The sequence below is a fragment of the Pan troglodytes genome, chromosome 15, assembly GCF_028858775.2.
Source record: "Pan troglodytes isolate AG18354 chromosome 15, NHGRI_mPanTro3-v2.0_pri, whole genome shotgun sequence".
In the NCBI taxonomy this organism is placed as follows: Eukaryota; Metazoa; Chordata; class Mammalia; order Primates; family Hominidae; genus Pan; species Pan troglodytes.
Window position 1 is genome coordinate 56,406,351 of NC_072413.2, and position 13,776 is coordinate 56,420,126.

At 40.2% G+C, this 13,776-nt stretch overlaps 2 protein-coding genes across 54 annotated transcripts in view; one reads left to right on the forward strand and one right to left on the reverse strand.

Moving 5' to 3' along the window:
• The window catches only part of TIMM9 (translocase of inner mitochondrial membrane 9), an 18,599-nt gene extending 7,967 nt beyond the window's left edge, over positions 1-10,632 (reverse strand). Inside the window, exons 1-5 of one of the 7 annotated variants that reach the window (XM_063793477.1) lie at positions 10,500-10,632; positions 7,370-7,457; positions 4,300-4,396; positions 3,169-3,284; positions 2,766-2,847 (exon numbers count right to left, since the gene is read on the reverse strand). The gene's annotated coding sequence lies outside the window, so the exon portion shown is untranslated. The remainder of the gene's footprint in view (positions 1-2,765; positions 2,848-3,168; positions 3,285-4,299; positions 4,397-7,369; positions 7,458-10,499) is intronic. The other 6 variants (XM_054666609.2, XM_054666610.1, XM_009427873.4 and 3 more) reach the window with 6 other exon arrangements.
• A 427-nt stretch (positions 10,633-11,059) lies between these two features.
• The window catches only part of KIAA0586, a 119,568-nt gene continuing 116,851 nt past the window's right edge, over positions 11,060-13,776 (forward strand). For 17 of the 47 annotated variants that reach the window (XR_010151127.1, XR_010151128.1, XR_010151130.1 and 14 more), the window contains exons 1-2: positions 11,060-11,914; positions 12,814-12,884. Coding sequence is in view for 35 of the 47 variants with exons in the window: in XM_063793433.1 (XP_063649503.1) it covers positions 11,716-11,914; positions 12,814-12,884 (270 nt within the window). In the remaining 12 variants the exon portion in view is untranslated. The remainder of the gene's footprint in view (positions 11,915-12,813; positions 12,885-13,776) is intronic. The other 30 variants (XR_010151133.1, XR_010151132.1, XM_063793431.1 and 27 more) reach the window with 8 other exon arrangements.

Sequence of the window (13,776 nt, forward strand, 5' to 3'; positions counted from 1 at the left end):
CCTGGAACATCAAGGAGGAAAACACAGTAATAAGTACAATACACTTCTCTTGAGTTTCCTAAATTATGTTTGTTGGTTGAAGCAAAAATTATAAAACCATCTATTGTGGTTCTAAATGTATGTAGACAATTAAGGTTTCTATACTTCACTTGAACTGGTGATATGCTGACATCATTACATGGTGATAAACTAAATCAGTGCCATGAGGAAAAGTTTTAGTACTAAATGCATACATTAGAAAAGGAAAAAGGCCAGGTGTCGTGGCTCATGCCTGTAACCTCAGCACTTTGGGAGGCTGAGGTGGGAGAATTCCTTGGGCTCTGGAGTTCAAGACCAGCCTGGGTGATATGGTTTGGCTATGTCCCCACCCAAATCTCATCTTGAATTCCCAAGTGTTGTGGGAGAGACCTGGTGGGAAGTAATTGAATCATGGGGGCAAGTCTTTCCCATGCTATTCTCATGATAGTGAATAAGTCTCCCAAGATCTGACGGTTTTATCAAGAGGAGATCCCCTACACAAGTTCTCTCTCTTTGCCTTCTGCCATCCATGTAAGATGTGACTTGCTCCTCCTTGCCTTCAGCCATGATTGTGAGGCCTCCCCAGCCATGTGGAACTGTAAGTCCATTAAACCTCTTTCTTTTGTAAATTGCCCAGTCTAGGGTATGTCTTTACCAGGAGTGTGAAAATGGACTAATACACTGGGCAACATAGTGATACCTTCTCTCTCCAAAAAAAGAAAAGAAAGAGAGACAGAAAAGAAAAGAGAAAAGAAAGAAAAGTAGCTGGGCATGGTGGCATGTCCTATACCCCCAGCTACTTGGACGTTGAGGCAGGATTGCCTGAGCCAAGGAGTTTAAGGCTGCAGTGAGCTATGATCATGCCATTGCATTCCAGCTCAGGTTAAACAGCAAGACCCTGTTAAAAAAAAAAAAAAAAAAAAGGAAGTGGAGGTAAGGAAGGAAGAAAGGGGAGGGAGAGAGGGAAAGGAGCGTGGGAGGGAGGGAAAGGAGCGTGGGAGGGAGGGAGGGACTTAGGGAAGGAGGGAAGGAGGGAAGGGAGGGAGGGAGGGAGGGAGGGAGGAAGGAAGGAAGGAAGGAAGGAAGGTCTTAAATCGGTAATCCAAGCTCCTCCTACCTCAAGCACCTAAAAAAGAAGAGCAAAATGAACCCAATGAAGGAAATAAAGAGCAGAAATCAATTTAAATGAAAAGAGAAAAAAAGAAAGAGCTAGTTCTTTGAAAAGATTAATAAAACTGACAAACTTACTAGCAAGAGAGAAGACACAAATTATACATCAGGAATGAAACAGGGTGTACATTACTACAGGTTTTGCAGACACCAAAAGGATACAGGAATATTACAAACAACTCTACATACATAAACCTGACAACTTCTTTATGAAGTTAGTATTATCCTGATATTAAAACCAGGCAAAGACAGTACAAAAAAGAAAACCATAAAAATATCCCTCATGAAAGATATAAAAAAGTCTATTACTATTAATATTAGCAAATATAATTCAGCAATATATAAAAAGAATTATACAACTTGACCAAGTAGGGTTTATTCCAGGGATGCAAGACTGGTTTAATATTTGAAAATTAGTCCGTTTAAGTCCACATATTAATAGACTGAAGAAGAAAAACCAAATGATCATAAACATTGATGCAGAAAAAGTATCTGAAAAAATGCAATACCCATTAATAGCAAAATATCTTAGAAAAAAAGATCAATTTGATAAACAGCATGTACAAAAAAACCTACAGCCTACACTATACTTAATGGCGAAAGATAATACTTTCCCATAAGATTGTGAGCAAGGACAGATGTCCACTCTCACCACTCTTATCTAACATACTGCTGAAAGTTCTAACCAGTGCAGTGAAGCAAGAAAAGGAAACAGACATAAAGATTGTAAAAGAAAAAACAAAACTGTTCCTGTTTGCATGTAATATAATTATGAACATGCAAAATCGAAAGAATCTACAAATAAACTCCTAGAATTAATTAAGTTCAGCAGTGTCCAGTATACACAATAAGCATATTTTAAAAATCTATTGTATTTCTATATACCATCAATGAACACATGTATACTGAAAGTAAAAATACAATATCATTTACAATTACTCAAAGAAAAAAAAAGATTTAGGGGCAAATCTAACAAAACATGTACCGACTTGTATGTGGAAAACTACCAAATGCTGACAAAAGAAGGCAAAGACCTAAACACACAGAGAGACATACTGTGTGTTCAGAGATCAGAAGACTCAATATAGTAAGAATGCCAATTTTCTTAAGGCTGATATACAGGCTTATTGCAATTTCTATCAAGGTCCTAACAAGATTTCTTATAAATATACACAAATTTATATGGAAATTTATATAAAATTTATATAAAAAGCAAAGGGACCAGAATAGCTAAAACAAATTTGAAAAATGAAGAATAAAGTGAGAGGAATTGGTCTACCTGATTTCAAGACATAAAAAGCCTACAATAATCAATGCTGTGTGCCACTGGTGGAGGGACTGACAAATAGTCAGTGGAACATAACAAAGAATCTAATAACAGATTAACACCAAAAAACCCAACTGGCCAGGTGAGGTGGCTCACACCTGTAATCCCAGCACTTTGGGAGGCCAAGAAGGGAGAATTGCTTGAGCCCAGGAGTTCAAGAACAACCTGGGCAACACAGCGAGACCTTGTCTGTACAAATAATTAAGAAAATTAGCTGGGCATGGTGTCACATGCCTGTAATCCCAGTTACCTGGGAGTCTGAGGCAGGAGAATCATTTGAGCCTGGGAGGTAGAGGCTGCAGTAAGCCATGGTTGCGCCACTGCGCTCCAGTCTGGAAAACAGAGTGAGACCCCGTCTCAAACACACACACACACACACACACACACACACACAAGTACACTCCTGCCCAACTGATTTTTGGGAAAAAAAGACGTGAGAACTAAGTTTCTCACCTAATACAAAAATTAACTCAAAATGGATTGGGGGGCCAGGCATGGTGGCTCATGCCTGGAATTCTAGCACTTTGGGAGGCCAAGGTTGGCAGATGGCTTGAGGCCAGGAATTTGAGACCAACCTGGGTAACATGACAAACCCCGTCTTTACCAAAAATACACACACACAAAAAATTTTAGCTGGGCATGGTGGCACATACCTGTAGTCCCAGCTACTCGAGAGGCTGAGGTAGGAGGATGGATTGAGCCCAGGAGGCGGAGGCTGCAGTGAGCTAAGATTGTGCCACTGCACTCCAGCCTGGGTGACAGACCCTCTCTGTAAAAAAAGGATCAGGAATTTAATGTAAAATATAAAACTACTAAAACTTTTATTTATTTTTAATAAACACAGGGTCTCACCATGTTGCCCAGGCTGTCTCAACTCCTGGGCTTAAGCAGCCCTCCCATCTCCACCTCCCACAGGGCTGGGATTACAGGCGTAAGCCACCATGATTGGCCAACTACTAAAACTTTTAGAAAAATATTAGAAAATCTGGCTTTAGGGCTAGGCAAAGAGTTCTTATATTTGACATCAAAAACACTATAAGAGGAAAAATTAATAAATTAGACTTCATGAAAATTAAAAATGAAATTAAAAATTTAAAAACTTTTGCTTTATGAAAGAACATTGAGAGGATGAAAAGCTACAGACCAGGAGGAAATATTTGCAAACTACGTAACTGACAAAGAACTAATAAGCAGAAGATATAAAGAACTCTCAAACCCCAGCAGTAAAAACACAAACAATCCAATTAGAAAACAAGCAAGAGCCGTAAGAAGGTATTTCAGCAAAAAGGAAATACATATGGCTAATAAGTACCTGAAAAGATGTTCAACATCATTAGCCATTAGGGAAATGCAAATTAAAACCAAAACAAGCTGCTGGGCGCGGTGGCTCACACCTGTAATCCCAGCACTTTCGGAGGCTGAGGCGGGCAGATCACCTGAGGTCAGGAGTTCGAGACTAGCCTGGCCAACGTGGTGAAACCCCATCTCTACTAAAAATACAAAAGTTAGCCGGGCATGGTGGTGCATGCCTGTGGTCCCAGCTACTCGGGAGGCTGAGGCAAGAGAATTGCTTGAACCCAGGAGGTGGAGGTTGCAGTGAGCCGGGATCACGCCACTGCACTCCAACCTGGGTGACGAGAGCGAAAATCCATCTCAAAAAAAAAAAAAAAAAACAAGCTATATACCTATCAGAATGGCTAACATAAAAACAAAACAAAACAAAAAAACAAAAACAGTGGCAATACCAAATGCTAGTGAGGACATGGAAAAACTGAATCACTTACATATTCCTGTTGGGAATGTAAAGAGTTTGGCAGTTTCTAAAGAAGTTATACATTCATCTCCCATATAACCCTGCAATTGCATTCCTGGGCATCTGTCCTAGAGAAATGAAAACTTGTGTTCACAGGAAATCCTATATGTGAATGTTTGTAGAAACTCTATTCTTAATAATCAAAAACTGAAAACCCAAATGTTCTTCAGTGGGTGAATGGTTAAACAAATCGGTACATCTATACCTGTAATACTATTCAGCAATAAAAAGGATGAGGTATTGATACTTGCAAAAGCCTGGAAAATTCTGCTGAGGAAAAAAGCCAATCCTAAAAAGTTAAATACTGTATAATTCCACTTATACAACATTCTTGAAATAACAGAATTGCAGAAATGAAGAACATATGGTTGCCAAGGGTTAAGGAATGGATGAGGGAAGGAGTAGGAAGAAAGTAGGTGTTGCTATAAGAAGGCAACACAAGACTTTTGTAATAGAAATATTCTGTATCTTGATTGTATCAATATTAGTATCCTGGATGTGAGTGACATTGTACTCCAGTTTTGTAAGATGTTACCATTGTGGAAAACTGGGTAAAGGACACAGGGGACCTTTGTGTTAATTGCTGGAAGTGTATTTCAATCCACACTAACCTCAAAATAAAAAGTTTAATAATAAAGAAAAAAATGTTATTGTATAACTTTCTGGTACCTGCCGAAGAACAACATGCAGCGTGGTAGATACTGTTAGCAAGCATTCCAAGCTAGAGTTCTTCTGGATTCCCACACAGAAAACAGTCTGAAAAGATCTAAGAACTGGTAAAACAACTTCTAAAGAAGTATTAAATGAAATCACTGTTTTGTGAGAACTTGAAAAAAAATACAAGGGTAATAAAATATGCATTAAGGAACTTTGTTTACCAATAGGCTCCTAGCTGAAAGTTCAAAAGGTCATCTACTAGACCTGAGCCTTTTGAATTGTCGAATTAGGACAGTACACTCACTGCACCTCAGGAGGACACCCAGCAAACTGGACTTTCTACAGTTCACATCAAAAAATAACACAGAGCTGATTTCCTTCTTATAATGCCAAAATCTGTTGTTCTTTTTTTTTTTTTTATTCCATCCTTGTATTTCTTTGGGTTAAAATTCTTATTTATTGACTTATCAACCAGAGGTCAGAGAGACAGAAAGTATGAAATCTTTTTTTTTTTTTTTTGAGACGGAGTTTTCGCTCTTGTTGCCCAGGCTGGAGTGCAATGGCACAATCTCAGCTCACTGCAATCTCCGCCTCCCAGGTTCAAGCGATTCTCCTGCCTAAGCCTCCCGAGCAGTTGGGATTACAGGCATGCACCACCACGCCCAGCTAATTTTCTATTTTTAGTAGAGACGGGGGTTTCTCCACGTTGGTGAGGCTGGTCTTAAACTCCCGACCTCAGGTGATCCTCCTGCCTCGGCCTCCCAAAGTGCTGGGATTACAGGCATGAGCCACTGTGCCCAGTCGGAAGTATGAAATCTTTAAATGTTCTCTAAGTTTCATACTGGTACCCTGTGCTGCCTCTACACACATCTTGTCCTTATTATATATCTCATGGTGATAAATGATGGTTGTTACTAAAAAATCTGAAAAGACATATATGAGGAATGCCCCAAGTGCTGTTGGTATGAATCTTCTTTATTCATTAATGTATTAATATACATTACTTAAACAGTGTATGTTTCCTCTTTTCAATGAAATAAAGTTTGTCATACTATAAAAGTAATATATTTATTGAGAATTTGAAAAACAAAAGATAAATAGTTCTATCATTCACAGACCACTATGATTTATTTTCTTTAGAATCACTCAATTGTGTATTTTATTTATTTATTTACTTATTTTTGAGATTTATTTATTTATTTATTTTTGAGACAGAGTCTCACTCTGAGACCCAGGCTGGAGTACAGTGGCGCAATTTCAGCTCACTACATCTTCCGCCTCCTGGGTTCAAGTGATTTTGTGCCTCAGCCTCCTGAGTAGCTGGGATTACAGGCATGCACTACCACACCTGGCTAATTTTTGTTTAGTATAGATGGTGTTTCACCATGTTGGCCAGGTTGGTCTTGAACTCCCGACCTCAGGTAATCCACCCACCTCAGCCTCCCAAAGGGCTGGGATTACAGGCGTGAGCCACTGCGCCCAGACCAATTTGGTATTTTTTTTTTCCAGACCTAACAGTTGAACTCAAGAGCTAACAATCAGAAGTTTTCTTAAGTCTGCTTAAATCTCTAAAGCTATCCTCGGTAGTCACCAGTATCTATCAAGATTACGGTATAGGCCAGGCACAGTGGCTCACACCTGCAATCCCAGCACATTGGGAGGCCAAGGTGGGCGGATCATTTGAGGTCAGGAGTTTGAGACCAGCCTGGCCAACATGGTGAAACCCCGTCTCTACTAAAAATACAAAAATTAGCCAGGCATGGTGGCACATGCCTATAATCGCAGCTACTCGGGAGGCTGAGGCAGAACTGCTTGAACCTGGGAGGCAGAGGCTGCAGTGAGCTGAGATTGCGCCACTGCATTCCAGCCTGGGTGACAGAGCGAGACTTTGTCTCAAAAAAAAAAAAAAAAAAAAAGATTATGGTATACATAATTGTAGGCAACTGGTTCAGAGAAAATACTGGAGATGACTGAGTAAATCAATGATTTTCAGAGTTACTTGCTAATTTGAGGTCTTCTAAATCTTTCACTATTCACTTCGCAGTTATTTAATAGTAAGCTTAGACTAACAAATTCCACCAGCCACATAAACCACCTGATGGTGAGAACAGGTAGCAGTAATGTGGTTGTTCTTTTATTTGATCCTAGTTTCCATATATTACAGCAAATTTATGTTACTGTGGCAAAGACCCATCAGGGGTTACCTTCTGATTATATCCCTGAAACCTGGAGAGGGAGAGAAGAAATAAGCAAATTCAAGAATCACTGGCTTAGATCTTGGGAATGATTACAATGATGCTGTTATTCTTGTGGCAAACAAAATATATCCTAGAACCAGGGAACTTAAGAATAAAGGGAGATCTTATCAGTCATCACGCTCTAACCTTTTCTGATGCATGAGTTTCCTTTCTGTTCTGGAAAAGTAGTTGTCCAACCTTTGCTTGAATGTCTCCAATAAGGCCTGATTCTTACCTGAAAAATGAGGTAATATGATTACTAAGTCCCCTTCAAGTTCTAATAGTCTTTTCAATGAAATGTAAACTTCTATTGGCTAATCATTTATTTTTTTAAAGTTTCTTCCTTTTTAGTAAGTGAAATTAGTTTCCTCTATTCTGAGGTTACAATTCTTTGGCATATGTGTTACTATTAAAAAAAATACTTAATGTCATGCTATCCTTATTTATCCAGGTATAAGTATACATTACACTTCCCTTATGATTTTCCTACTAATTCTGGGAGGGATGGTTCAGAAATCTTAAGAAACTTACATGAGGTCACTTATACAGATAGTAACTGGACAGCTGGAGCCTAACTAAGGTCTTTGGACTTCAAAATCCAGTATTTTCCCCATTGCACCTATAAAATGACCTATTTAAGACCTATAAAATGTCTTATAAGCTATTATGACACATATCATCTATCTAAAAATATTTTCCAAATAGCCAAATATATGTTATAAGCTAAGTGACTGACCAGGTGCAGTGGCTCAATCCCAGCATTTTGGGAGGATGAGGTGGGTGGATAGCTTGAGCCCAAAAGTTCTACATCAGCCTGGGCAACATGGCAAAACCCCATCTCTACAAAAAATACAAAAATGAGCCGGCATGGTGGTGTGCGCCTGTAGTCCCAGCTACTCAGGAGGCTGAGGCAGGAGGATCACTTGAGCCCAGGAGCTTGAGGCTACAGTGAGCCATGATCACGCCACTGCTCTCTTGCCTGGGTGACAGAAAGAGACCCTGTCTCAAAGAAAAAACGTATAAGCTAAGTCATAAAACCTAGCATCACAAACATGGGTGCCAACATTAGGTGTTTCTTGGTGGGATGCAGTAAGACAGCATCACCTATGTGGTATTCTGGCCAAAGTTTGATATGGCTCTAATCATGAGGGAATAATTAGGAAAATCTACAACATGGAACAATTTGTAAGACAACCTGGCTGGTCTTTTCAAAAGTGTCAGTCATAAAGAAAAGGGGTTGAGAGGGCTGATTTAGAGTGAGAAAATAAGGCCAGGCATGATGGTTCACGCCTGTAATCCCAGCACTTTGGGAGGCTGAGGTGGGCAGATCACGTGCGGTCAGGAGTTCCAGACCAGCCTGGCCAACATGGTGAAACCCCATCTTTACTAAAAACACAAAAATTATCTGGGCAGAGTGGCGGGTGCCTGTAATCCCAGCTATTTGGGAGGCTGAGGCAGAAGAATCACTTGAACCCGGGAGGCAGAGGTTGCAGTGAGCTGAGATCGTGCCACTGTACTCCAGCCTTTGCAACAGAGTAAAGATCCATCTCAAAAAAAAAAAAAAAAGAAAGAAAGAAAAAAGAAAATAAGCCTGGGCAATAAGGCGAGACCTAGTTTCTACAAAAAAGTAAAAAATTAGCCAGCGTGGTGGCAAGTGCTTGTAGTCCTAGCTACTCAGGAGGCTGAGACAGGAGGATTGCCTGAGCTTAGGAGTTGAAGGCTGCAGGGAGCTATGATCATGACAGAGCAAGGCCCTGTCTCTGGGAAAAAAAAAAAAAAAAAAAAAGAGAAAGGAACTAAAGAGTAATGACAAAGAGCTGTAAGATCCAAATTAAGTTGTCATTTTAATAATTCAGAGTGCCTACACTCAGATCTTAGGTCACTGTTTCTTTCACATAAGTTTCACCTAGAAGGTAAGAGTTAAACTATCTCCAAGGTCTATGGCAACTCTGACATTGTAGTTCTTTCAGTACACTCATAATATACAATAAATTGTGAACAAACAAGTACCACCTATGAGCCCAATTACGAAGAGAAAATGTAACTAAAATAAAAAATAATGGCCACGTGCGGTGGCTCACGCCTGTAATACTAGCACTTTGGGAGGCCGAGGCGGGTGAATCAAGTCAGGAGTTCGAGACCAACCTGGCCAACATGGTGAAACCCCGTCTCTAATAAAAATACAAAAAAAATTAGCTGGGCGTGGTGGCGGGCGCCTGTAATCCAGCTACTCAGGAGGCCTGAGGCAGAAGAATCGCTTGAACCTGGGAGGCGGAGGTTGCAGTGAGCCAAGATCGCGCCACTGCACTCCAGCCTGTGCCACAGAGTGAGACTTTGTCTCAAAAAACAACACAAAACTCATTAGAGAAACTCAGCAAGTTACAAAAAAATAATAATTAAAAGGGTCTATAACGCTGAGCACTTAAAGTCTTTTTTTTTTTTTTTTTTAAGACAGAGTCTTGATCTGTCACTCAGGCTGGAGCACAATGGCGCGATCTCAGCTCACTGCAACCTCCACCTGCCGGGTTCAAGCAATTCTCTTGCCTCAGCCTCCTGAGTAGCTGGGACTACAGGCGCGCGCCACCATGCCCAGTTAATTTTTTGTATTTTCAGAGGGGCGGGGTTTCACCTTGCTGGCCAGGCTGGTCTCGAACTCCTGATCTCGTGATCCGCCCGCCTTGGCCTCCCAAAGTGCTGGGATTACAGGCGTGAGCCACCGCGCTCAGACTTTAAAGTACATTTTAAGTCTAGACTTCTATGAAGGTAGACTGCCGAGATGTAAAAGAAATAAAATTAGTTATTTAGCTTTTAGATCGGATTACATTTTCTGCTTTGATTATTCTAAAGCCTCCAGTAAGGCGTAAAGGGAAAGCTCTAAGTAGCGCATCCTGGGAAATGAGCAGATCAGGGAAGGGGTGTTAGACCTGGTATTATGTCTAAAGACGATTTTCATTTAAAGGAGGATCTTCCCCCGGGCAGCTCAAGGTCACATCGTAAATACCTTATAGTCTAATTCAGTGTCCCAAAACAGGACCCCGACTCCCCAGATCCGGGTTGGGGGTGGCTCAGGGCCTAAAGTTCCTACCCTCGCCCAGGTGACACCATCTCCAGGAAGGTCTGCACCCGACCCGGCGAAGCGCTGTCCCGCTTCGCATCCCCCACTGCCCCAGGTACGTGCGGCGGCCTCCTCGGGAGACCCCGCCACTTTCCTGGAGCGTAGCCTGCCACCCCCCGTCCGGGAACCCCGGATTCTCACGGCAGAGAACAGACACCATACTTAAGCACAGGCTCTCGCATCCGACATCAGTACAAGGCTGGGGGTTGTTGGGGGACGGCTGAGCCTCGGGAGGGAGGGTCAGGGTCAGGACAGGAGCCGCGGCCGCCAGATGGGAAAGAACACGTGGGAGCAGTAATGTCAAGTGACACTTAAACCCTTAGACGCCGATTCGTTATAACGCGAGGAAATCTAGAAGAAAAAGCAGGTACCATCAGCGAATTCTAAAATCTCCTAAGGATTAACTTCGGTTATTTTCTGCTTAGACAACGCTTTCTATTCCCGACTTCCTCTCCAATATTGACCCGAATCTGTCAAAACTGCTTGGAAGCCTAATTTACCTAATCCCACGTCCCTAACGGTCTTCGGAAGCGAAGCAGTGTAAACAGTCCCTGGTAAACACAAGTAGTATTACAAGTCGGGAGCTCTTCAAGTCTTGGATGAGACTGTAGAGCGGTCTTGTGCGGCAGTGTGCTACCTTAAAATAAATTAAATAAATAAATAAACCCCCGTTATGTCCGGAGTTTGTTTCCACCCGGAGAGGAATGGAAGAGCACCAGAGAGCGCTTAGCTTTCTGGTTGGATGTTTTGGGTGAGTTTCTTGGCGCGCATGCGTGTTGTGTCTCAAGGGCGGGTTTGAAGGGAAGTGGGTGTTGACCTGCGGGCAACTGACGCTGTTGTCAGATTACACCCGTGACGGTGCGGGTCTCGGGCGTTCTGGAGATACGTAGGGGTGAATTTATGTTTCCGACGATTGCATCTGGAGGGGTGTGTAAGACTCTGTGGCTGAAGAAAGCTATTACGCTTCTTATGTGGGTCATTATTTTAAAAATAGCATTTCGGTTTTATTTGCTTGACTGCCTCTTCTCAACAAATTTTAAGCCCGCCACTACATGTGTTTGGTTTTGCCCTACCAGCTCTGGGGTTGGGGAGTGCACTGTTATGGTTATTGTTGCTCCTGTGGCCATTCTCTTGTCATCCCCACTTTCACATTTTGGCGTGGTGTATTAATAGACTGAGTGGGATTAATGGGTAAATATGACTTTATAGTCAGCTCTAATCCTGGATTCAATATCAGAATTTAGATTTTCAGCTTTGTGGATGTTCGACATTTTAAAAACAGTTATTGCAAAGAGGTGAAAATTTTGTTCTGAAGTCTTAAGGACACAGAGAAAGTTTTTCCGTCCTTAAGTGTGGGACTTGTTTTGTGACCAACAATATGAAAGGCTCTGAGGTCAGCTTGGAGAAGAAAAAAAAGATTAAGATGCCAGTGAAGAGACTTCGTGAGGTAGTTTCTCAGAATCATGGAGATCATTTGGTTTTGCTGAAAGATGAGTTGCCCTGTGTTCCTCCGGCATTGTCTGCAAATAAACGTCTTCCTGTTGGAACGGGGACTAGTTTGAATGGAACATCACGTGGTATGTGATTCCATGTAGTTTTTCAACCAGTTTTAGTTTAGTAAATCTTTAGTCCTTATTTGTTTAAATTCCCAAACGTAAGATATAAGTCTAGTTTGTACAGATGTTTGAAAACTGACCCTGTTTCCCGGGAAAATGGCCAGGAAGCCTATAAAATGTTTGAATAGATGGAATGAATGAAACTTTAACGTCCCCTGTTGTGCTTTTTTTTTTTTTTTTTTGCATTGACTTATGCATATTTTTTTTTTATATTTATGGTGGATACACTTAACTTGTATAATGTGCTTTATTTTCCCCCACGTAGTGTTTTTTATAGTTTTCCCCCAAAGTAGTGCTTTTTACCTAATTCACTACTTTCTTTTCATAGTGGGAAAAGTAGGACTTCTGCCAATTGATGGCTTCTATATTCCAATTCACTTAATCTGTCTAGAGCTCAGTGAAAATAAGGATAACATATGCTTTACCCACTTCGCTGCTAATTATGAGGATTAAATTAATGAATATGTGAGCAAAAACAGCAAAACGCTTTTATAATGCTGTTCTTTGGGGGATACAGCGGTGACACTCAAATAGTCCTGCTGTTAAATTAGACCTTTACATCGTATACATATTTCTACCCATAGTTTGTCCACATCCAATAGTGTATGGTTATATTTTAAAATGTTTCATGCTTAATCTCACTTTATTGTCAGTACCGAACCTTATTTTCCCAAATATCAACTGTAAAAACTTTCATTCAGATATGTTTAAATACATTTTCTTAACTTTTTTTGCATGCAAATTGTCTTTCCAACTTCTGCATTATATGGAGTTTATAGATCTTGAATCATGCTTATACAGTTTCTAAAGCTAAGGATCTGATTTTAAAATCACTAAAATCTATTCCTTTGTTTTGTTAGGTTCATCAGACTTAACTTCTGCTAGAAATTGTTACCAGCCTCTATTAGAAAATCCCATGGTGTCAGAAAGTGTAAGCAAAAGGATTCTTAATTATGCTCACGTTAAAATTTTCAGTATTGTCAAATAATGCATTCTTAAATTATGTTTGATTAGCAGCATGCCTTGTTTTTATTTAAATATCACTTACCAAAACAAATGTTTTATATACTACAATTGTGACTTTGAATGGTGTTTGAGACATTAAACAAAAGGCCTTCCCTAGAATCAAAAATACCTATTAGTAAGATAATGGCCGCTGAAAGAGATAGGATAACTGAAAAGAAACTCTCTTACTATTCAGGGAAAAGGAGTTCTTGCCCAGAGACTTAACATGTTCTTAGGTAAAAGAAAAGGAACAACTAACAGTACAATTTTTCTTTAATGTGAGGTGTGCTTGCATGTCATTCTAACACTTGTGAGAATGGTTTTGGTTTTCTTAGAAGGGAGGTTCTTTAAGAATAACATGAAATTATCATCTTAACTTTATAATGCCGAAAGTATTTGATAAATACAATGTTTTGGTTATGAGATCTAATCAGACTTTGACGGCTAATCATAGTGTTGACCTATATATTGTCAGTTTAAAAAGTCTGTATAATGAGAGTTTCACAATATGCTATTTTGAAAATTGAAGCTGGCAAACTAATAATTCAATTGAGACTATATGACAATTTTGTCAAAAGCTCACAATAAAATGTATAATTATTTGCTGTACTTGATCCCTAAGTAAATGCCTAGACTTTGGAGTGTTTTTTTGTTGTTTTGTCTTTTTTTTTTTTTAAGCAGGCCTTATTTAATGATATCTAAACTTCTCAAATGTATGGATACACTGTTATTGTATAATTGAGAATAAATGGGTGATCTTCGTGATGTTGTGCCATCCTTATCTACTCCATTTGACTCACAGTGAGTCAGATTTTCAC